The following is a 25735-nucleotide window of genomic DNA, read 5'->3' as shown; positions in this document are numbered from 1 at the left end:
CTATGAGTGTATATTTTCCAGCATTAAGCATACTAACCATAACTCTCTTGGCCTTGTAAAGGGCTGGAAACCTGGCTTTGCCAATTGGCTTGGGGCCCTGATGTGGGTTCCCCTGCTGTAGATAGTAGACTAAGTAGACAATCTCATCTGCACCTCAGGTTCCTAGTTTACCCAGCTTTATGTCAATGTTCAGTGTTTTAATGTTTTATACTGCTGTTTTTATGATGTTGCAAGCTGCCCAGAATTGACTGACAATGAGAAGGGTGGCACATGAATTTAATAAATAAATGAAACGCTTCAACCTCTACTCAATATAATTGTTGCATATAGATAACCACTTCCTGTACAAAAATTTAAAATTGTCCTGGAACAGCTTTCTTCTCATTGTCATCACTAACTCAGTGTTGAAAAGCTGACCACTTTATATCAGGAGAACCTTTTTTATTAACCATGTTTACATTAATTTTTAAGTCCACTGGAGTCAACGTTGTGTATGCAGTCTCATCACTGTGATTGCTCTTGTCTCTTAAAAATTTGCTGGAAGACCTTTCTCCCAGAAGCAAAGCAGGTTGTGGCTATCAAGACAAATAACTAGACTGAGGAAACAGTCGTTTGCATTTCCACAGGGCAGAGTCGCTTATGATGACCTTTACTTTAGCTGTATTATCTTCAGGAGCAACATCAACTTCTTGTACTACTGCTTCTTTGTACAGCCAACTGCAATGATATAATACAACTGTTGTTTTATTACTAGAGAAATAACATTATTAATCAGATTATCACAAATCCCATGGTTTTGAGGATGAGAAATATATTCCAAGCTTGCATGTTTTCTCTTACTTTTTGTAAAATTTGATAATTTTAACCTGAAAGGATAGTTTGGAAGACTTTTTGAAATGGGTTTCCTGAGGTTTCACTTAGCAACTGTTTGAAGTTATCACCTACCTCAAAAAGGGGACTTACAACCCAGATCTGAAGTTCCAATAGTTGCCCTCCCTGAAGTTATGTGATTGCTCTTTGCATGCTCTGGAACATGATGGCATTTATGGCCATTTGCAGCATCCTGCAGTCCTGTGACCATGTTTTAAGACAGTTTTGCAGAAAATAAGCATCTGGCACTTCCAATTTTTAATAAAACTGCACCACAGTGAACAGTGGGTTTGCTTAACAACGCATGACCACAGTTCTGTAGCTTACTATCATATCTATAGCTTGTTTTTTTGCTGCTGGCAGGCAACATTTGTGTAAATGCACAGCCAATAAATTAACAGAAAAATGTTTTTAGATATTAAATGGGCTTAGCAAACAAAAAAAGGGGTGAGCAAATAGTATCCAACTTGTCTAAAGAGTCAGTACAGCAAAAAGAACCAAAAGCAAACTGTTTCTAAAAAGTAGAATTTTGATACTAATTGACATGATTTTCCAGCCACAACTGGTGTGTAGTTGTCACTGACCTGAGCTGAGGTCCAGATAAATTGATTTTAATTGTCATAATTTTTTTCCCAGTTCCTTTCAAAACTCTTGCCTCGATTTCTTCTTTCAGCTCGTTTAAACCATGTCCAAGGAGAGCTGAAGTGACTATAGCATTTTGTTCTTTAGGTTGATACCTAGCAGCAAACAGACATCAAAAAAATAGACCTTGGCACAGAAGACAATTGTGAAAAAACTATAGAAATTTAGCTTGTTTATATTATAGGACTATAGATTTCATATTTTAGTTTGTTGTAAATAAGTAAGAAACATTTATTTTCTGATGGGTATTTATCATATTAATATCATATAGTAGGAAAACAACCTACGTTACATACTAACTGTGTATTAGTTTTCCATACTAAGACAATTTTGTTTGGAAGATAATTTAGAAGTATCAGAGAGAATTAGAAGGGTTTCTTCTACCCCAGATCCACTCCAGATTGTTATTATTGTCTGTTCTTTGGGTAGAATCCTAGTATTTTATTTATTTTAAATAAGTCTTAAACATACCATGTAAACTGATCCTTTTTCCCTGTAGAAGAATGCAGCTAACATAAATTTAATAAGTAAATAAATAATAAAATAGCACACTTAGCTATCAGCATCACTTATGCTTCCACAAACTATGTCAATTCTAGAAGCATCTTTAGGCTAAAAAAATGTATCCTTCAGAAACTAATTTTGTCCTGTTATAAATGAATCATTGATCCGATTAATTAAATTTCTGCTGCTCATTATAATGAAAATAATTCTGGGATACAAAATGTTCTGTTTCTTAGTCAAAACATAAACTACAGTAGCATTTTGAAAGTTAGGGTTTCTCTTACCTATCTACTAAATCCACTTTATTGTGTACTTCAATAATGGATTCAAGTAGATGATTGGGAATATTAAGATTCTTGAGAACTGATAATACAGTTTTCTTCTGGAGGCTGGTTTCTGGATGGCTAACGTCTCTCACATGAACAATTAAATCCTAGCAGCAAATAACACACACTCAAGTTATTTGATGGGAAGAAAAAAATGTAGATTTTCTTAAGGCATTACAATACAAGCTATAAAACTGAAACTAAACTATGCTGGAAAAGTGTTATATGGCTTATATTTAGCATGAATGCTGCAAGAAATACCATAAAATAAAAATAAATTGCATGGTAAAAACCAAATGTTAACTTCAATTTGTGTCCAAACCCAAACTCACAATTGATGTCTATCAATGAATCCAATATTATTCAAAAGATGCTGTGCTGACAGGATTCTTACATATATCTACTACCATTGTAGCCTAACTGAGGCCAAAATTAAGAAGTTGTTCAGTATTTTTTGTTAGTCCCAATATACAAACAATCCTCTCATAGTTATTGTCATAGACTAACTAATTCAAAGTAGGTTCAAGACAGTATCATGAAGCATTCTACTATGCTGTCTAATTCTAAAGCAAATGATGAACATGATTCAGCCTGAATAAATCAACTCCTGGATGAAGGCTTTCTCACTGAAAGTTATGGACCTAATCTACCAGACTGCTCCAGTGTATGCTGTAAGATGCTGTATAGTATGTTGTATGTATATTGTAGTTTTTCAATTTTCCAGTCAAAAACTAAGGGATAGTGATTGTTCCAAGATGGCGTCTGTGACTAAACTAAGACTAGAACCTGGCTCTTCTCTCTCCAAGTCCAGCTTCTTAACCATGGCATCACGCCAATTCTCAGGAAGTCAATTATTAGCTCCAAAAGTTTGTAATTTAAACTGATAAAACTATACTACAATACTAGCTTTTCCTATAGGTGTTTGAATAAAGCAACATACATTATAGAAGGACTGGTATGGCTGCATGAATCGGAAACATAAAGATGTTTACTGCCTTTCAAAAGCCCACATTCAGTTCTGCCAAATGATGTTTTGCTAGTGTTTGTATTATGTACTTGTTTTATTTCTTTTTGCTCTAAAATTACCTGTTATTCTGTTTTGAATCAATAAAATGAATGAATGAACAAAGAAAGTGTAATTGCTGTGGTACTTACTGAGAAAGCTACATCTTCCAATGTAGCTGAAAACGATTCAACAAGATTGTGAGGCAACTGAGAGAGAAATCCAATGGTATCAACATATAGAACAGTCAATCGAGATGGCAGGTAGCCAGCATGAGCTGTAATGTCTAATGTGGCAAAAAGTTGATCTCGAGGCTGTAATTTTGCATCCCCTGTGAGGGCCTTGATTAGAGTAGTTTTCCCTAACATAAAGATAGAAGTGATATAAACTGAACAGTTTGCTTCATGTAATATTTCATTAAAAGTGATAAATAATGACAATCATAGAAAATCACTACTGAATGCATATGATAAATAATGACAATCATAGAAAATCACTACTGAATGCATCACTCTCTAGTTTCAAGACATATATTCACTTGAAATTTGGAAATTCGCTCCCAATTTAAAACTTAATTTATCCTGTAGTCTTCTGGATGGAAAGTACAATTTAGAATGTGCATGCCAATTTTCTAATCAAGAAATTCCCCATCTTATTTTCCACAAATTTAAACATTCTTCTATACAAAGTTTACATGTTTACATGAATATCTAGCATGATGGTCCTTACCACAATTAGTATAGCCCATTACTGAAATAATTGGAAATTCACATTTGTTCCGTTGTTTTCTGAGTAAACTTCTATTTTTTTTAAGCTTCTTTAGAGCCTTTCGAATTTTAATTTCTTTTTCTTTTAAGAGACGAAGCTGAATTTCCATGAAGGTTTCACCTGTCAAAAATATAGTAACAGAATATTAGGATTGCTGCATTTTTATTTTTATACCTATATAACTTATAAAAATAAAAATGCAGTAATCATATTTTGCACCAATATTTTGGTGCCACCAGTAGCCTGTAATATTTACATTAATCAGAATGAGCATATAACGAGATATGTTGATTTGCAGCAATTCTGCCAATAATAGTTCTGTCAATTATAATATTCTCAAAATCTCAAAAATTATGTATTTCTAAAATGTTACACTTTTATTGAAATTCTATCTTATAAATTTTGATAATTATTAAAATTGAATGTATGCTATGGAAATCAGGAATTTTAGGAGTCAAGAACTCAAAATCTGATCGAATATAATGGTTCCTTGGTATTCAACTGTTTTGAAACTCATTGAATTTGATACTCAAGGTATTTTGACACAAAAATGTTTTCCTGGTACTCATCATTTGTTTGGTACTCAATGTACAACTTAGAACTCAAATACCTTGTGACATTATTCCTTAGGGGAAAAATTATTTGGTACTCATCATTTTTGATATTCTTCACGCCTTTCAGAACCAATTAATGATGAGTACCAAGGGACCACTGTACAATACCACAGAAGAAGTATATTCCTTATGATTCTTGACCCTTGATGAATGTATCTTTTATGTACACTGAGAGCATTTGCACCAAAACAAATTCCTTGTGTGTCCAATCACACTTGGCCAATAAGAATTCATTCTATCTATCATCTATCTATCATCTATCTATCATCTATCTATCTATCTATCTATCTATCTATCTATCTATCTATCTATCTATCTATCTATCTATCTATCTATCTATCTATCTATCTATCATCTATCATCTGTCTATCTTATTCCTTAAGGCCAATTATGCCCCCATCAACATATCATAGCTATGGCAATCTCTGAGCATTAACTAATTTGCATGAAGGCACTTTTATAATCAACAATATATTGAAAGATTTTTTTAAAATTCCTGTTTGGATGTTTCTGTGTAGAATCCACAGAATTAGATCCAAGCAAATATTTTAATATGTTTGCCAAACATTTTAAGAAGAGTTCCATAAAAATACATAGTACATGGAAATGACTTAGTTCTGAATTGTTTTTTGTAAGGACCATACATGGCCATAGATGGCCAAACACTACAGGACTGTCTCAGCTTAGAAGTCAGTTAGATTTTAACAAGAATGCTTGCTATTATATAGAGAAAAAAGGCACGTCAGCTAAGTACAAGGTCAAATACTTTATAAACAGACACAATTATTATTTTGATGTAAAGTGAAATATTTATAGCCTCTCTTATGGGAAAAATATTTTTGGATGTTTTTATTGGTTCAGATATTTTCTTTTCCAACTTATTCATACTACCTGATCCCATAATGTATCTTGAGCCACCTCTCTGTTGATCTAATTGAGCAACTTCATTTCTCACATTGGTTCTGGGAAAAGAGGGAAGGAATATTTTAAGCCTTTGAATGGATCTACTAGTCTACTGAAAATGTATAATACAGTGATAATACAGGCAATCCTTGAATTATGTCCATGAATTACATCCAAAAAATTTGTTGTGAAGTGGTATGACCATTAGGTGAGGTGTCTTATGAATACAACCAATTTTACAAATTTTTGACATGATCATTAACCAAATCACCACCAACATTTTGAGACATCAAATTATATCACTTTGAGACATTCCTGTCAGTTTACCTACTGCTTTGGCTTGTTGGAAGATAAATGCAACCTGGTTCCCTAATGCTCCAATTATTATCATATGATCATAGAAGTGGCACAATGCTCATAACTTTAAAGATGGGTTATAAGTCACTAATTCCAACCATTGTTAAATTAATAGTTATAATTTGAAGACCATTTGAAACCCCGACTTAACTAATATATTTATTAAGCTCAACTGATTTCAATGAATATAAGCTTCCAAATATTCCTAAAGATTTTGCTGTCCAAACTGTGGTACATAAAGGCCTTGTTGTTATTACAATTATATTGATTTCTTATATTTTAATTTAAATCTTATTAATTATAAGCAATCTGGAATCCTTGGAAGTAGAGCAGAGCAGCATTTAAATCAAAATAATACACAAATAAATACTATTAAATATAGAAACTAATACATAATACATGTATGGTTTTGTAACTCTAGTTGTTATTAACAATGAATATATTGCAGCCAGTTGACATTCAGAGCAATTTAAAATAAATTTAGAATTTGGAGTAAAATCTGTTTTTGGAGAACAATGACATTCAAATGATGCTTTCAATGTGAGAAATATATTGCAAACTAGTCCAGTAACTGATGCCCTGAGTTATTTCAGAATTTCCAAAAGCTCTCTCTCTCTCTCTCACACATATACATCTTCAAACACAAAGCCACAGAATAAAACAAAATATTATTATGTGCAATTATTATAACCAGATTTTCATGTTTGAACTAAATGTCTTTATATGAAACATTGTACAAATGTAAAGACATATAATCTTAACGCAAGTGGGCTACATATTATTTTAATTATTACCTGAAAATATATTTTCCGTGTCATTGATATTAACATTACTTTCACTACTTTGTGTACCTTAGAAGTGGGAGTTCAGCCAAAGCGATCTGGAGTTTTGCCTCCTTTGTTTGAGCATTACATCGGAAAATATGAAGGACAATGGTGTATCTGTCAAAAACCTTCACGCCCCAGGCCTTTTCAAGTTCTTTCTATACAAATATAATATAAATGGAAATGTTTAATATTTCTGCAAATTTACTTGCATTCAAGCCTCTTTCTAGCCTATAATGAATGAAAGCCAAAGCGAATCATGTGAGGGCAATTCATTGTATGTCATCAACATACACGTACTCTAATAACAAAGAAACATTTGGGGGGCTTGGTGACCCCTTTCCATAACTGCAGTATCAGATGGTGAAAAGTTAAAAAGAACACAGAAAAGTAAAATATGCCAAACTAGATTAAATAGATATAGATGCAAAGTTAAATAAAATATTTATTTACATACATGAATATGCCTCCTCTTATGTTAGGTAGCTGACAATAAAACATGAAGCTATTGAGCATAACATTTAAAATATATTCAATAAATACATCATGTAACCTCAGAGATAGGCAAAATAATGTTGTCCTACTCCCAATATTTTCTATTATATTTCCCTCTCCAACCTGAAGGGCCACTAGAAAACTATTGTCTTGGCAGTCTTCCTAACTAGTAACACAACTGCCTTGTGGAGAAACTGTTCCAAAGAAAATATTGCTACTGAACAGATCTGTTTACACACTCTTCCAGAGGAGGACTTTAATTAGCTTGGCATCTGATGGAATACAAGCTGTGCCATGCAGAGCCCTTCTGGAAAATTCCTGACTTGTCTTGCAGATAGCTCCCCCACCTCCACCCCCAGATGGATGAAGGAAATGATGGTGGAGAAAGATGCAAGACTATCAGCTGCCTTTAACCGAATAATAACAGAAAGCTGTAGGATTTTTCCCCTTGGTTGATTTAAATTGTTACTATATTAGAGTTGGCAGAAAATAGTACCAACATGAATTCTGCTTTCTTTATTGGTAATCTCATTCATGGGAATAATATAAATCCCTGAACCAAAACCTCTAAACTTCCAAAATCCCTGAACTCAAGTAAGCTTAATAGTTCACATAGGCATTTGCAGATGCTGGTTTGCAAGTTATCTGAAATCAGCACTTGCATTTTTAAATGGGAATTAGGAAGTAACCAACCATGAAAACTAACTAGTGCTGACTTCCATGTTATTATTCTGCTTATCTCATTATAACCAGAAAATCTGAGCCATGTTATGGTTGGCATTTGGCATCTTTACTGATCAGGCATTTATTATAAAGATGATGCTATCCATTCAATCATGTTAATTCTCGACAATTGTATGGACCAAGCCTCTTCACATTTTCCAATCTTATATGGCTTCTTTCAGTTGCTTATTGCTATAGCTGGTGTCAGGTTTACTGGAAACATGCACACCATATTCATATAAAAAATTCCAAAAAGGAGAATTAAAAGAATGGATATTTTCAAACTAAAATGTACTTACTTTAGTTATAGGAGAGAGCATTTCTACATTTACGAAGACAGATGATAAAAAAGGCAATCTTTTAATTTTTTCTGAAAGGAAATGATTAAGATAATTATATTTGGAAAGTAAGATCTAATTATTTGTGTTTTTAGGAAGTGAAATAATATCGAAACACTACAGTTATTCAGTCAGAACCATGTTTCAAATATTTATGAATCAAATCTGATAGCTTAAGTAAGGTATAACATCACTCATGTTAAAAAAATTAAAATGTACAATATCTAATTTATCTGAAATTAAAGACATTTAAAATATGACAATCTACTGTATTTTCATTGCAAACAAGGATTTGGCCCACGTTTCACACAAATAGAAATATTAATAGGAACTTAATTATAAGTATTACAGGTAATCTACATTAAAAGAAAAAAAGAGGGAGTTTGGCCCCAGAATATTGCATTAAGAAAAGTTTTGAAATTCATTCTTACCAGTTAGAAGTTGAAAATTTCCTTTGTGAAAGATAAATTTCTTGTCAGGAATTTGTATAGGCAGAATGATTTTATCTATCACGGTCCAGTTTTGAAGGGTATTTATTAGAGTAACAGCTTCAGCTAGCTGCAATTCAGCTATAACATTGGAAAAAAATTAATTGTAATGATAATCACACATCACATACTTCTAACATTTGCCTATATATAAACAATTGCATTAAAATGGATGTAATGATACTTTGAAATATTTATTTCTTTGAAATTAAGGGAAAGTACTACAGCAATATGGAATTTCATCAGCAGATTTTCTGTATATCAATAGCATAAACCATCAGTAAAATGTCAATGCATTCAAGTTTGAATACATTGAACGATAAAATACAAATTCTCTATCTTTTCCTTTATAAACACTCTAACAGCAACAAAGATTTCTAAGAACTACCATATAAATCAGTTTGGCAATATGGCATATGATTCCCCAAGATGATGCCCATGGAACAAAAACATTCAATAAAAATGGCTGCATTTTAAAAAATAAATGGCTGAAATCACAAATCACCAAATTTCATGAGATTTTGATGTTCCTGTTTAAAATCTTATAATAGTAGCAAAAAATAAAAATCCCAATTAAAAAAAATCTCATATTTTGCCCCCCCTTAAAACATGTATATTTGGGTATCAATGCTAACCACCTATAGTAATCTTTAAAAAATATTGTTTTAATGACAAAAGTGTATTTATTTTTGGCCTCCCATTTGTAGAGTAGTTGAGAATGGGTGAAGAGTATGAACACATTTGGATTTGATTAATGTTAAAAAAAAGTTTCTGCTTTGTCCATTTTAAAGAATTTGGGACAAAAGTGCAAATTTAATATGATAAAATAATTAAATCACAACAGGAGAGTTATGTTAACTAGATTTTACTTAAATGTTAACTTAAATGAAAGCTTCTTTGACATCCCTTTTCAGTATTGAGAGGTCAGTGTCAATCTGCTGCAAAAATTGTGAATGATCACTAGAAAGTATACTGTCTTGTAGGTATCCTCAAATTTCTGCATCTCAGAGGTCAGTCCTAACCCTGGGTGTTCCTTGAAATTGCTTCGTTTTCTAAACCTGAGATACAAAAAAACCCCTACAATATGCACAAAAACCACTGCATCACCATAGTAACATCATGTTTCCATTACTGGAAATATTATGCATGCAACTTTGGGAAATACCCTTATTATGAGAAAAGCTGCAACTTTTACTAAAAAAAAAAAAAAAGATCTACCCTATCATTATCCCGTGTTATATAATTGCAGTGTATTAAATCCCTTAGTAGCGGGCTCTTGCTTCGGTTCTCAGCATTTGCACAGCATCCAAATGCACCAAGCATGGCTCATGCACGCAGCCACACTGAGCTGCATCTCGGTTGGCCACTCTGTGCAGTCAACGGCGACAATCTTGATCACACCTGTGGTCAGCGTCGGCTTGTCAGGTCCCCATTTCACAGCCGGGTGTACAATAAACACTCTTTGGGTCTCCAGCGTGACAAACGGTAATCTCGACTCCTCCAACAGGTTGTCTTCTACGTCCAGGTCGTCGTCGTCGTCTTCTTCTTCTTCGTCGTCGTCTTCATCATCGTCGTTGTCCACGAGGTCCCCATCCTCGCTGTCTTCCGTCCCCCAGGAAGAGAGCGTACCAGCCCCACTCTTTCCCCGAGCCGGTCCATTGCCGGCTGGCGGCTGGCGATAGTTGACAGCAGAGTTGTGCCAAAACCTAACGGGATTACGCCACTGACAGTGAGCTGGCAGCAAGCGAACCTCTGGGCGTAATACCTGCAACAAGCATTGCAATTGTCGCCACCGGGAACCCATGGCAATCAATACGTGCAACACTCATTACATTCCCCAAGGGGGTGGTGGGGGTGGCTCTACCTCAGTTTAGAACAAGATCTGTTACGGAACACAAGTCCCAAAGGTGCTTTTTCCAAATCTCCATAGACATTTACGGAACGGAAGTGCCTTTGTTGACCCCACCGGTTGGTGCAGCACGCCTAGAAGCTCCCGCCCCTCTCCGCCATTCTACCCCTCCCGGCGAAGAGAGAGAGAGAGGGGGAAAAAAGCAACCCGAGGGGCGGGGTTTGAAGAAAGCCTTCCAATAAGGAGCCGACAATCTCTTCCGGGCGGCTGTCACACATTCCTTTTTCATTGGGTGGGTCGAAGGGAGAGCGACGGGAAGAGGGCTGGAGTGGGCTCTGGCTCTGCGCCAGGAAAGCGACAGCTCCAACTGACGTTCTTTCGGGTCCGAATCGGGTCCTTCTCTGGACCGGCGCAGCCCATTGGGTAGGGGGGCGCGCGCGCGGGTCCCTGTCCGGGCTGAGGGTTGGGCTTGGGGTGGGGTGAGCCGGCCGTGGACTGAGCTTTGCTCCCTCTTTGGTTCTCCCAGGGGCTGCTGCATCCCCGCGGGGTTTGCAATAAGCGTCCCGTCCCCTGCAGCTTCCCTCCCTCGGTGTCTTTCAGTAACTCCGCCGCCGCCCTCCTTTACTTGGCTTTAATATCCCGTAACGTATAGCCCCCCTTCTTGATGCCCCTCCCTTTTCCCCCTTCAAGGCTCTTCCTCTTGCAAAGCAAAAACTTCCGTGGCTGAGGCTTTGTTTAATTCCCTTTGTTTAATTCCCTTTCACGGCCCACCTGTGAATTCTTTGCGCTCAAAAGCTTAAAAAAAAGCTGGCGGTAGCGTCTTTGTCATTTGGGAAGTTTTTTATTTTATTTTTTTGCATCCGACTTTGACAGGGCAGGGTAGACTCCTTTCTTCATGTTCATTGCTGCCATATTTTTATGTTTGTCTTGCGCTCATGGTGATCTGCAATGTCTCCTTTCTTGCACTGTCTGCACTATATTTTGTGCAGCTTTGCACACAGTTAAAGACTTTATTTTCATGTTACACCGTTTTATACATCTTATTGCATCATAACGAAGTAATGATCTAAACTTCAGAGGAAAAGGTGAAGAAAGAGTTTCCTACCTGTCAGATCTTATATTGTACAATCTCCGCTATGTCATGCCACCACATCCAGAGTTTTACATAATTTCCATCTTGGAACTGGAGATTTTTCTGTTTTTATGGTGTGTCGTGTGTGTGGCATAGTTTTTATATTTATAGTTATCTAAAATGCCAAATGCAAAGATTCAGTTAGCAGTTCAGTTCCCAATAGAGTTTGACCATCTGGTTATCTGCATTTTAATGATTCACAATATAGATGAAATTGGTAACAAGGCACTTCCTGGTTATAACTAACAGTGTAAGAGTATTTCATCAGGAACAAATGATTAGGATGTCCCAAAGGTGCTTTTTCAAGGAGCAACTGGACTTTCTGGTTTTTCTTTGAAGACGTTTCACTTCTCATCCAAGAAGTGAAACGTCTTCAAAGAAAAACCAGAAAGTCCAGTTACCTCTTGAAAAAGCACCTTTGGGACAACCATGACCTGGATGACAGAGAACCTTCATAGACAAATTATTAGGCTGATCGTGGTAAGAGATTTCTGATAGATACTCACTTAAGAATGTGAGTGCAGAAGAAAAAAAACTTAAGAACAACATTGCAGATTTACAGTTTTCCTTTCAGAGAGTATGATATCCAATGACATCCTAATTCTAAACCACTTGGAAACACTTTTTAGATATTGTTGGTACTAACAGTTATTATATTGGTCTTCTGTGAGTGTTGAAAAGTGAAGTTATGTTTTCTTTGTTCAAATAAATGATCAAAATAATACGAGAGATAGATGAATAAAACCTTTGTTCATACCACTTGTCTTCTTTTCCCCAAAACTTCAAATATTTTAGACTTTATTCATATGAAAGGTGTTAGAGGGCTAGCTTCCTTAGATATTGTATTATAACATCTATCCCACGGTAATTTGATGGCTCTAAATTATGGTGATTTTATTATGGTTTTATCTTAATATATTATCTTCTATATTGTATTGTGTGTATGTGTGTGTTTGTGTATGTGTGTGTATTTGCTGACACTTTAATTAAACTGAATTTGTATATCTGTGATTGAATGACCTCTGTAGGTGCCATATGCTAATAATAATTTACTGGTCATTGTTTCCTACGTATTGGCCAAATTTACCTAGGATTGAATGGAATATAATATTCCAAATGTTGTAGATTTATATATCATTTTTATATGGCTTATGTTCTAAATTTAATCCTTTCCTAGTCCTAAATATTGTCTTATAACAATATGTAAGTTGATTTCCTTTTTATTCCATAGAACACATCAACTAATTTAGGTAATTTATTCCTTGGCTATTTTATTAGCAAAGTGTACCTTGGTTTTTATTTTTCCATTTTTTTTAACTTGGCAAAAGACTCACCTTACTTTGTATCCAAGGCTTCCCATTGTTGTAGGAAATTATTTTTTCCTTTTATAGTGTCATTGATTGTGCCTGTTAACCACACTGGTAGGCTTTCATACAGACTGCTTCCTTTCCTAAAATGTATAGCACCTTCTGACGAACATCTTACTATGGTTTTAAGTAAAACAGATTTTCTTAAGACTTAATCTCTAAGAATCCTCATTGCAAGGTTGTTTTAATAATGCTATTTTCATTTTGAAAACCATTGTTAAATGTGACTGGGTGGAACTTTTAGGACCACTGTTTATGTTACATTTCATTACAGTGTTGTCATTATTACCTTTCTTCATTCCTGAGCAGGAGCATTATCCAGTATAATGCTTAAAACTGTCACCTCCTGTTTTTGTTTAATGTCTCCAGGTTTGTTTACCTAAAATGCTCAATATTTACATGCTAATATTGATTTTATTAATGAATTCCCAAGGAGGCTTCCTTAGTAAAATATAAGTATTCCACAGTATCTTAAAACTCTACTTATCTTGGAATACCTGTTACATAGTCCAGATGTTTTCTTTATGGTTGTCTTGACCTCTGACCTTGTATTTCATGTTAGTTTATATCTGCAAAAAGCAGCCACTGCACTTTTTCTGCATCAGAAATGACAGTGAGGGAGGATATGGAAACTTTGAAAGAATAACATTACAAAAAGGTCAATTTTCCAACTCTCCTTAATTATGCTTGATTCATGTGAGGCCTGTACATATTTACCAAGATAGTCCTCTAACCTAAAACATGTTAATGAACACCTGACTAAATAATGGAAGATCTTAATGCAAAGACGTTTGGACATCTGCAGGGGCAAATAACATGTTGATTATATCATCATTCAAATGCAATGACTTATTGTACAATCTTGTGTCAGGTGTTAGGATACAAGTACATAGTATTAGCATTTGGTGATGTTGTCAATGCACATCATTTTTGGTGTTTCTGTAAGTTGACGAAGGCAAGGGAATCGGCTCAAGTCATAATGTAAGTCAAAAGATAAGGGACCTTATTAAGTGGAGACAATGTTTGCTTGTATTTTTTGAATGGAGAACTAAAAGGGACAATTGTACTGGGGGGTGATGAGAACTCAACCCATCTTTACCTAAGTCTGATTAGGACTAGCAGTAGACAAAGTAATTTCTAATTTAAAAAGTGCTAAGATGGGAAAAGCTACAATTTGTAAAGATGTAACATGGCTTGAAAACAATAATAGTAGGAAGAGTAAGCAGCTGTAATTCAGAAAAAAAAAACTGAGACAGATTGACAGAGGTGGAATCCAGCAGTACATACTTTCCCACATTTTAAATTAAATTTGCATAAGCACTGAGGAATATATGCTGCTTATTTCTCCCCTACATCAAAGGCACCACAGATAAAATCAGCAAAATTCTTCACAAACACAATATCAGGACAGCCTTCGGCACTGACCCAAAAATAGCCAACATCCTAAGAAACCCCAAAGACAAGATCCAGCTAGAAAACCAAGGAGTTTATGAAATACCATGCAACAATTGCCCAGTCACATACACTGGACAAACCAACAGGAGAATAAATGCACGCATCGCAGAACACAAGAACGCAGTCAGAAAAGAAGAAAATACTTCCTCCCTTTTCCAGCACCTTAAAGCCACAGGACATGAAATTAATTTTGAGGAAACCAAATTAATCTCCAATACTGAACACTTCAACAAGAGAATAATCAGGGAAGCCATTGAAATGGAGAAACACCCCCTAACATGAATAAACGGGATGATGCCTCCTGCCTACCAGACATCTGGAAATTAGCCCTTATCAACAAACGAGTCCCAGCCATGAAAACCAACACCGGACCCAAAACAACACATGACACCACCACCATTCTCCCTCACCAGACTCAAACCCAAACTCATCCCATAGATGAAAGACAACCACTGTCTGCAGTCAACTGATGTATATAATTTATATATATATATATATATATATATATATATATATATATATATATATATATATATATATATATATATATATATATATATATATATAGAAACCAGACCACGGCTGCATCACCAGCTGCCACACACCCCAACCCCCAAACCGAGCAAACGGACACACGCCATGAACACATATCCAGGCCTCAAACTCGGAGCCTAACCAAAACCCGGAACGTCACATCACAGCCACCCGGTCAGGATATCACATCACAGAACTCAGGAGGTTACACCACAAAACCTCAGGATGTTGCAACACAGCCAACGACCCAGGCGATTACAGCACAAGACCCAGGATGTCAAACAATAGAACTCAGAAGGTCATCACACAGCCCATTATCCAGGTCGTTACAACACAGGAGGCTGATAGACACACAGTCAATACCCCAGCCACACATGTTCTTACAAAAAAGCCAGCCAATCTGCAAACATCAACTCCATCAACCAATCAAGAAATGACAACACAGCCAACCTCCCCACCAGGGAGACGGCAGCCCCCCTCCATATAGGGAGACAGCAGCTCAGATCACGCTTTGCTCACACAAGCACGAAGCCAAAAGCACCAGCCTGAAAATGGTGAGTGGGACCTCGTCGAAACGTCACCAAGATACTCTCAATTTTACACGGGAAAAGATATATATATATAATACATACATACATACATACATACATACATACATACATACATATGCAGGTCTTGGCGTATTCGGGTCTTTTCCCGTGTAAGATTGAGAGTATCTTGGCGACGTTTCGATGAGGTCCCACTCTCCATCTTCAGGCTGGTGCTTTTGGCTTCATGCTTGTGCGAGCAAAGCATGATCTGAGCTGCCGTCTCTCTATAAATACTGGTGGGGAGGTTCGCTGTGTTATCATTTCATTAGTTTTCCTTTCAATATTAAATGCAGTAGTTTTCCCTTTTAACACCCTACACATCAACTTAAAGTGTGAGCTATTGTATTACCAGTAGTATTTTTCTTCATTTGTATACTGACTGCTGTCTGCAGTTAGATAACTGGCTTTCATCATAAATGTTCTAAATTACTTGTGATATCTGTAGGATCATTGACACATAATGCCATTGATTAAAATGTTACTGAAGTTTAATTTTGCTAAAATTTAATTATACATTTTCCTTGGGAATTGCTACTTTTGTATCTTTTAAATGTTTCATGGGACTGTATATTTCAGTGTTGAAATTTTGTTACTGCTGTTTGCAAGGATGCTATGGAGAATAAACTGAAATTTCTTCTGTTTATATATTTTTTCAATTGAAGTGTCTACTCTGGATGACTTACTTTCTGCCCTGCTGAGAGGATGTAGTGGTAATGATAGCAGAGTCCGGTTAGGTTGCCAATTTCTGTAACCACAAGTAAGTCTCTTAACAATAGCATACAAACATTACCTTGGCATTTTTATTTAAAACCATATTTCATTTAAATTATATTTATGGTTTGGAAATGTGGGTAAATGTATGCACATCTACTTAATAGACCTGTTCATTTGCTACACAACCAGAGTTTTTCAGATAATCCCCACCAACATCTCTGAAATTGCTATACAGTAGTGAAGTTGTGGTGAATAATATTGTATGTGTTTTGGCTTTCAGATATTTCTGTACTTTGCTATTGTAAAGTGCGAATGCCAGCACTCATAATTCCATACATTCAAAGACATACTTTGAGTGTGAATGTCTCCAGGAGAAAGATGTCAGTTCAATGATGTCAGAAAGGATTGTGGGTGAGTAATTAGCCAATCCTGATGCCTAAACACACCGTTCTATTCAGTTAGGGAAAAATAATAAAGCTCTACTTTTAAAAAGTACTTTATTTACTTTATTTTGGGCTCAATTGTGATAAGTCAAGGACTACCTGTATCTGTTACTTAATATAACAAGTAACTTGATGAAACACAGACCTAAATTAAATGGGAATGTGTTTGGCTCTCTTTTATTGTAATAACTCATAATGAATTTTCCTGAGAGTAGTGAGCAATTCCATTTCCAATAAGAACAGTACTGTAAGCAGTCTCATACCATTTTAAGTTTCTACATAGTGGTACTTGCGCATACTAGGAAATAAATATGAAACTTAAACTTATCTAGCACATTCAAAGCAATGGATTGGAAAAAATAATTTTGAAGGTGCTTCAGATTTAGAATTATTTTTGGTTGGACTCTTGGGATTTTACCATCCGCATACAGATGTCATTGCTTTTGTCTTTAATAATACGGTAAATTAGAACTTGACTAAGCATCAATTATAATATTCCTACTATGATGTCAGCTGAATGGAATTTGAAACATTCTAGATGCAAATATCATTTATCCTAATTTATTCTGATTGAATATATATAAGCACTTCTTTAGATTAAATAGATAATTGGACAGTAAGATAGACCATGTTTGGAATTGCTGCCTCATTTTTCTCCCAAAAAGGAAAGCAAGCCTGAATTAAAAATTGTTACCTGCATTTTAACCTATGTTAAACATGTTTGTTGAAAATTTGATTGAAATATTAACACACCACTGTTAGTAGCTTTATTATAGAACAAATACTATTTATATAATTAGAGTTTATTCTATTTACTTTATGTACATGTATAGTAAAAGAACAAGTGCTTGTTTGGTAGATTTCAAAATGGCTTTATCGCAATGACTTTTGAAGAGCTAAACAGCTCTTTTAAGCGTTCATAGCTTGCATAAGTTTTTCTTATGTTTTTAAAATTATGTTCAGAGAAAATGGAATCCAAGATGAGGTTGCCCCTGAATCCACTGCACCAAATGGAAGTTGCTTGAGAAATGGCAATACTGAAGTTTTTGTAAGTACTATGATTTCTAATTTCATAAAATTAGATGGGGAAAAATGGAATTTGATCTTGAATCTCACCGGGTGCAGTTTATAGCTTAAAACCATATTGAAGGGGCACTGTCAATTTAATATATTTATGTTCAATGGTATATCTAGAATTGATCTATACTACTATTAATGTGAAATGATTACATTTTGTAAATGCCATATAGATTGTCCTCACTTAACAACCCTAATTGGAAATAAGACTTTCCTTCCCAGTAAAATTGAGTTGTCCTCAAAGCTGATAATGCTGGATAAATGTAGTTGGTATCTCTGTATCTATTCTATAATAATTCTGTCAATTATAGAATAATTTGTCACTTTGTATACTGTTCCTGTATCATAGAGTGGATTTCATCTTTATCCTTTTAGAAAGGGAAAAGAAAAGTCAGAGAACAATGTGAAAACAGAAGAAGAAACTCTTCCAGGAGTAGACGGTCAAGGCAGCTGCAAAATGGAGAAGTGACTGAAGCTGTTACGTTGTTTGAGGTGGTCAGTATGGGGAAAAGAGCTATGCAGGTACACCTACATATTTTCTGGATTGACTGGTCATCTATAAATTAAACTGTTTATGAAAACCTTGTTGCTTTGCTCTCTTTTATTTCACTGTTGAGATATGCCATTTTCAGTTTTTAATATGGTGTTTTTTTTTGCAATCTTGTTCAGTCTGTGGTAGATGACTGGATTGAAGCCTATAAAAAAGATAGAGATGTAGCACTTCTGGATCTCATTAACTTCTTCATTCAGTGTTCAGGCTGTCAAGGTAAAAATCCTTTTTCTACATTACAACGAGAGACAATGATTAAAATATATTTTCATTATACATTCAATTCTTACAATGCAAGATTACATTTGTTGATGATTACTCCAGTAGATATAAGGGTGGACAGAAACTTGCAAAAATGGGAAGCATCAATTCTTAGATTAGAAGAACTACTATTGTATACATACATGAGCAAATGTTTCCTAATCTCAAAGTTGGGAAGGAAAATTCAATATTTCTATTTTTTTTACTGAATTTCTTATTTTTTGTTCACAAAGTTAAAATACAAACTCCAAATAAAAGGAAAAAAACACAAGAACAAAACAAAAAAAATGGAAAATGTTCATAAATAAACCCAACACAAACACATAGAATGTCGCCCCTAGTTGAATACTGATAAATATATTTCAGCAATAATAGTTTTCACCCTTGTGAAACAAGCCCACAATATTATGAACTTCTACAACTCTGTTTACCCAGCTAATTTGATCTGGCATATATCTACTATATTAAAAAAAACAGTTAACAGGTAAACTCAACAACAAAATTACATTATAAAGTCCCCTTAACAAATCTATTGTGTTTAACTCTAGAAAGTCCACAATGGCTTCTAGTCTACCATGAACCACCGCAATCATTATCTCTGATAAGACCAGGATTAAATGTTATTTATCATCCTTAATGATAAAACTTTTCCTTAAATTTTTAACTGGGATCTTTCCCAACAATTGCATCTCATTCCCCAAAGTCATAAATATCTGTTGTAAATATCTCCATAGCATTTGTTGTTTAAAGAACCTTCCTACAAGTTGAAATACACATCTCTTGGCAATTGTTTTCTGATTGGATATAATAAATCCATTCTCTAATCTCCACCAATTTTCTTAAGAAAGTCCTGTTCATCACTCATCAATTCTTCCATCTCTAAATCTTTTGAACTCATGCCCCTTTCAGCCTTCTTCAACAAGCCTGCAATTCTCAAACCAGGCTCCAAAATTCAAATCTGCCAGCAGAAAATTAGATTCCAATCCATCTGATTATAAGTCTGATTTAACTGCTGTTACTTACATCCGAGTGCCATCTTTGGGTTGATTTAAAACTTGTTAATTCATCAAACCTTTTATCCAAGTTTTCAATTAGCGCTTGTATGTTGAAAAGCATTTTTTTTCAAGGCTTCCCAGAGGGAGTTGCCAAATTTCTATTGACTTAAAAATGTGGAAGAGCTACGGAATTTATACCCTGGAGCAAACAAGTCTAGGACATTGTCTTTGAATCTTTTGAATCTCTGGCACTGGGTTTTGTAATATGCAGCTCTTTTGCACCTATATGGCTTCTATCTTGTCTGCAATAAAAACAAGTTATCCAGCTATGTTTTATTGGTGACCTTGTATTATAAGCAAAATCTGGAATACTAATGATGAATGTTGAAAACATTGGAAATTCTGAGATACTAAGCATATCTGAGATATGCTTATGAATATTGTACCAAGGGTTATCAATCCTGTGCATGTTTCACCTGGATGTGCATTCCACTGAATTATTCATAGATGTGAATACAATTGTAATTAAATCTAATAATTAAATAAAAGGCAGCATGGTACAAAGGTGCAGAATATTAGCATCCTATTATGCTGGATGCTAATTTTTTGTTGACTTTTGAATCTCTGGCACTGTGACTTCATTATTGTTTTAAAATAAAGTTTATGTGCATACTACTGCAATACATTAAAGGCTCATTTAAATTTCCTATTATTGTTTCCATAGGAATGGTTACTGCAGAGATGTTCCAAAGTTTACAGAACTGTGAAGTGATGCATAAAATGACAGAGAAATTCGATGAAGTAGGTCCTTCCTTTCCTAAGGCAGGAGAGCACAGCTTCATTGGTTTGAGGGACACATGGAAGAGGCATGTAGAAAGCTATAGTCCAAAACTGTTGAGAGTTATTTTAATCTGTAATTTAATTTACTACATAGCTTTTATTTTTAAATACTTTTAGGTAAGACTTCTATAGCAGAATAAATAAAAATAACAACTTTGTAAAATCAATTGACAGGCACACTGTAGTTTACCTGTTGAAATGAGTCTGAGAAATCCAGATTCCACCCTCTGTCATGGAAGCTCACTCAATAATTTCGAACCAGTTAGCCACAGGGCTGTGGTGGGAAAAATTGATCAGGGAAGCTCTATGTACTATACCTCTTTTGATTTGCTTCAAAAAAGGGCACGATACACATTAACATACAAAGGTTTAGGCACCTTAGTCATATTGTATGCTTCTGAGTAAACTTATTTTGAGGCTGTGCCTTCACATAAATTGTAAGCAAACATTCAGATTTGCAGATAATATGGTGGTTAACTTTTCATCATCTGGGAATTATATCATTTAGGAATTCACTGAACCATATTGTTCGACTAGGGCTATTTATACTTTTCCATGCAAGCATACATATAAGACATGCATAATAAATTGTTGGATAGAAGATACTGCAAAATCCTTGAGTGTTACTTGATCCTCAGCTTTCTGGATTTGCAGCTGAGAACTAAGATAAAAGCACCTTTGCACAATTAATGAAGTGTGCTGGCTAGCCCTTTCTTGAGCTGTTCAGATTTGGCAAAGCTTATCCATGCTCTGGTTACCTTTTTTCTTAGGTACTACTGGGTCCTCTTGTCCCCACATCTTAGGGTTTAGGAAATACATAAACATTTTTCTCTTTTAATAGACCTTTAAGTATTAAGTTTTTAAACTTTCTTTTATTAATGTTAATCTGTTAACCTGGTATGTGTATCACTGCGTGTGTGTGTGTGTGTGTGTGTGTCTGTCTATCTATCTATCTATCTATCTATCTATCTATCTATCATACATATGTCTGTCTATATCTCTCTGTGGTTGTTAGCTGCCTTAGTCCTATCTGGAACAGAAAGTCAGAATATAGATCAAATTAAAAAATAGATGGGAGGTTAGGGGATACCGTTACAGGAGACTGGTAAGGTTAGGGTGTGTGTTGGAGAGCACTGATAAATTTGGAGATCTGGAGGCAGGAATTGATTGGCATGTATTGTTGAAGGCAGCATGAAATTTGAGAATACTGGGGGGAGAGTAAAGGGAGAGAATGGTAATAACAAAGGAAAAACACAGAGAAATTGGTAATATGTTGGAAGGATCATTGTAGTTTATCTGACTATCTTGGACTACATATGGCCAGCTATAATTTTTATGTTTATGGTGGGCATGATTTTCAAATCATGTAAGGATTTGTAAGTTCGTGATTATCTTAACTTTCAAGTTCTACTCAGAATGCTAAGATATTTAAAGCTAATGTTCAATGTTTCTGAATGTTTTTTATATAACAGCTCACTATGTGTGCTTCTTCATTGACTTAAGTATTGATGGCAGCTTCACTGATGAAAAATGAAGATATATGTAGGGTTTTGCCAATACCTTGGAGATAATAGAGAAAACCTTATTTATATAGAAATGTCAACATGCACAAAAACTGTTTGAACTCAGCTATGGATGTTTATAATTGTATTTAATTGTTATGAGAACATTGATGTTGTTAAACATCACTGCTTAAGTTTTGTTTTGCCTTTATGTATTATAGGAAACAGGATTGCAATATAAAAGATTTTTGGCTTATCCCTGGATTTTGACTGTTACTTGGCCAGTGGACATGGTAAAGTAGTTATTTAATATATACTCAACCCTTTATTTATGTAAGGATACCCAGTAAGGTTCTTGGACTGTGTGCAATACATGTAGTTGCAGTAACCAAGATTGCTGCAAACTTTCACAAGATTCTAGGATCTTTCAATATATAAGGTTTGCATTTTCTAAAATACCAGTAGGAATTAGTCAGTTTTTATCATGTATTTCTAAATGTAATTATCATGAATGATATCCTTTATGTTTGTCCATTAACTGAAAAGAATTATGTTGCTTAATGCTCCCTTGAACCAAATGCAATTATTTTTTATGTATGCTGGCAACATGTGGTCAGTTGTTAACAAAATCAAGAAAAATACATGCCGACTTCTTTAATTTTACCTTGTACTGTTCATTCCACCTCATATTCTCACAGTTTGGAAGGGTAGGAAAGCTATGAAATGCTGGAGCTGAAGTTAGCCTACTCAGAGCTAATTGTGAGGATTGAAGGCACCCTCTAACACAGATAACAGCAACTTTCTCTCTAATAAAGTGGATAGTATAATAGAAAATAGACTACTGTTCCCAAGGATGTGGGGCATACCCAGTTGCTGTAGAGGTATAAATCTCATGATATAAAATTGGCAATGAGAAGTCAATTGTTTGTATGACTTCTTTCTCATCTGCAGTTTAAGCTTAATCATATAAACTCATCTAGGCATGAGTGTGAAACTTCTACTAAATGAAGCTAAGGAGCCAAATTGTGAAGTATAAGCAGATCTTTACTGCAGAGTATTGGTTGGAAAGCTTGAACTGATTGACAGAGCTGGGTCTTACATTATAGTCATGGCTTACACTGACTTTGACTACCACTGTCATTTCAAGAAAGAATTGTATGCTATGCGCAGTGATAATTTTGCATGTCATTAGAGACCTTTAGAAAGTCCAACTAGAAGAATCATCTAAAATTCAATGCCTATAAAGTTTTAGCCCCATCAGACTGAATACAATTGCTTTCACATGTGATTCCAGATGTCAAAGCCCTGTGTGAACTTTCATGTCAAAGCATTGTCCTCTGCACTATTCCTGGATGCCTTGGATTCTGTCCCATCACAGTGAAACAGCTTTATATCAAATGTTCTCAGATCATAGTATATTTTTACATCTCTTGCAGGGCAATGAAGATTATCCACTCATCAAACCAGGGTCCTATTGGAAGAAGTTCAGAACTAATTTTTGTGAATTCACTGCAGTACTAGTCCAACAATGTCAGTGCAGCATTTTGTATGACAGCTATTTGATGGATACAATCATCTCTCTCCTTACGGGTTTGGCAGATTCCATGGTCAGAGCATTCAGGCATACCAGTACATTGGCAGGTATGGACAACAGTATATATTACTATTTAGTAGTTGAAATTTGATACCCTGCTCTGTTGAAATGGTCAAAGCATAAGGATTGCTGGTAAAATAAGATTTTTTTTTAAAAAAAACCCTCTGGTGGCAGATACATAGCAGTCTGAAAAGAATTCATCAGGTGACCCTTTAACAGAAGCATTGTAGCATTTTGTAAATGTGCTTTTCTTTATGAACTTTATGCAATTCAAAAACTAAGGAATGTAGTGCTAATATGGAAAATGTTATCATCTTTGAGTTATGGAAGGTATGGGAAATTATTTAACTCTTTTAACCATTTTTTTCCTAAAATTTGTAATTTGCTGACTTTCTGCACAGCTACCATTGAATATGGGGAAAATGTTGTGCCTTTTAATATTGGAAGTGTGGGAAACTGCTAGCCTATTCAAAACAATCTGTTTGCTAGTGGTTATCCATTGATTCAAACACTGGGGTAGTCTCCCATATATTATTTGCTATTATAGAGGAACGATCCTGTTGAATTCCATTTGTTTATGGATTGGAGAAACTACTTAATGATACATGATTGACAACGTTACTGATAACGTTACTGGACAGGTGCTGTCTAGACAAATAGCTGAAGTAGAAATACAGATTTCAAAAAATTCATTGTGACATGGAAATGTTTATACTTGCTCTTTCAACCATTATTTGTCTTCGAGTTTATAGTAAGAAAGCCATATCTTCAGGCTTCACACCTGAACTCATTCTGGTTTTTCTTTTTCTCAAATAGCCTTCAGACTAATGGAAGATCTCATACTACCTAAAAACACTAGTTAACCTCAGGTTTAGGCCTGAATGGGACTCATTGCCATTTTTGATCCTGAAATCTCAGAATGGATTTCCAAAAATTCAGAGCTAGAGAATGTGGCCAGTTGGAATGCTTCACATCCCAGTTTCTGGAGATTTGAATTGCATATTTCGGGTATTATTCCAACCAGTGTGTAATTTCTCTTGGCACCTTTAAAGGGTTTATGCCTGTGTGTTTTATTTCAGAAAGAATAAAGTTGAGACCGGTGGCTCCAGCTATGGGCCTCAGCTTCATGTGTCATGAATGCATCCTCTAGAAGAGAAATTTTTAGAAGATATACTAACCCAAACACTTAATTAGGAGGTACTTTCCAGTCCTTCCATATTAAAGAAGGCTGATGGATTTGCTAACAGCCTGTTGTGGTCCTTAGGCTGACTGATTATTTTCATACTCTATAGATAAAGCTGAATGGTATATAAGAAAAAAAAAAAAAGCTGAAGGTGTAGCCAGAAATGATGCAAGTCTAAGATGATGGAAAATTTGTTCTGAAACTACTGAAAACTATAAAAAAAGGCATTCAAAATAAATATATATTAAATTAATAATAGTCTTAAAGTTACAATAACCAGCATGATGATGGGGACCTATTGAATATAGATTGCAGGAGAATGTATTGTGATTGTTACGTTAATTGCAGCCAGGCTTATCTTGGAAAGAGTTTGGCAATCCGCCCAAATTGAGGGGTGGAAAAAATGGTTACGGACTATTGAATAGAATAGAGTAGTGAATAGAATAGCTTGTGAATAGAACGACTAGTTATGTCCTGCTGTGGGAATGACAGCTCAACCGAATACAGACATTTTTTAAAACATGGATTACAATTTAATTTTTTATGTTTTTAATTTTATTAAAATAAACATTACTTTGGTGTTTATGGTTATGCATTAATTATCAAAATAGGTACAGATCAGATCAGAGGTGGGCGGCACATTCTTTAACAACCAGTTTGCCAAAAATGTGAGCGCGCACGCCCCCTTCACGCATTCATGCATATTACCAAAAATTAATGCAAAACAAAATTTGCTCAGAAGTGATAAAAATAATAACATGTACAGTATATAATAATGTAATAATGATTATTTA

General features: G+C 35.0%; 3 protein-coding genes across 8 annotated transcripts in view; 1 reads left to right on the top strand and 2 right to left on the bottom strand.

Moving 5' to 3' along the window:
• TUBGCP5 (tubulin gamma complex component 5) overlaps positions 1 to 25735 on the bottom strand; it is a 379326-nt gene that overhangs the window by 279969 nt on the left and 73622 nt on the right. The window lies entirely within an intron of this gene.
• On the bottom strand, positions 260 to 11031 carry GTPBP6 (GTP binding protein 6). The gene is made up of 10 exons (XM_026666861.2): positions 10257 to 11031; positions 8799 to 8936; positions 8329 to 8399; positions 6839 to 6969; positions 5619 to 5689; positions 4075 to 4233; positions 3498 to 3706; positions 2301 to 2449; positions 1455 to 1607; positions 260 to 717 (listed from the first exon to the last, which is right to left on the bottom strand). Exons 1-10 carry the CDS (start codon positions 10657 to 10659, stop codon positions 579 to 581), a joined length of 1623 nt encoding a protein of 540 aa, XP_026522646.2. The 5' UTR covers positions 10660 to 11031; the 3' UTR covers positions 260 to 578.
• Positions 11001 to 25735, top strand: part of LOC113411671 (cohesin subunit SA-2-like) — a 53292-nt gene continuing 38557 nt past the window's right edge. For 4 of the 6 annotated variants that reach the window (XR_015749872.1, XR_015749871.1, XR_015749873.1 and 1 more), the window contains exons 1-9: positions 11001 to 11127; positions 16445 to 16539; positions 16777 to 16907; positions 17903 to 17987; positions 18392 to 18538; positions 18686 to 18782; positions 20547 to 20623; positions 22386 to 22457; positions 23601 to 23805. Coding sequence is in view for 2 of the 6 variants with exons in the window: in XM_026666863.2 (XP_026522648.2) it covers positions 16858 to 16907; positions 17903 to 17987; positions 18392 to 18538; positions 18686 to 18782; positions 20547 to 20623; positions 22386 to 22457; positions 23601 to 23805 (733 nt within the window). In the remaining 4 variants the exon portion in view is untranslated. Of the gene's footprint in view, positions 11128 to 16444; positions 16540 to 16776; positions 16908 to 17902; positions 17988 to 18391; positions 18539 to 18685; positions 18783 to 20546; positions 20689 to 22385; positions 22458 to 23600; positions 23806 to 25735 lie in introns of those variants that run through there. The other 2 variants (XM_026666866.2, XR_015749870.1) reach the window with 2 other exon arrangements.

Source organism: Notechis scutatus, chromosome 5, assembly GCF_049901735.1.
Source record: "Notechis scutatus isolate UNSWTSFEM ecotype Mainland chromosome 5, rNotScu1.2, whole genome shotgun sequence".
NCBI classification, from domain to species: domain Eukaryota; kingdom Metazoa; phylum Chordata; class Lepidosauria; order Squamata; family Elapidae; genus Notechis; species Notechis scutatus.
Note: the sequence above shows the minus strand (reverse complement) of the source record. Positions and strands in the feature narration are given on the sequence as shown.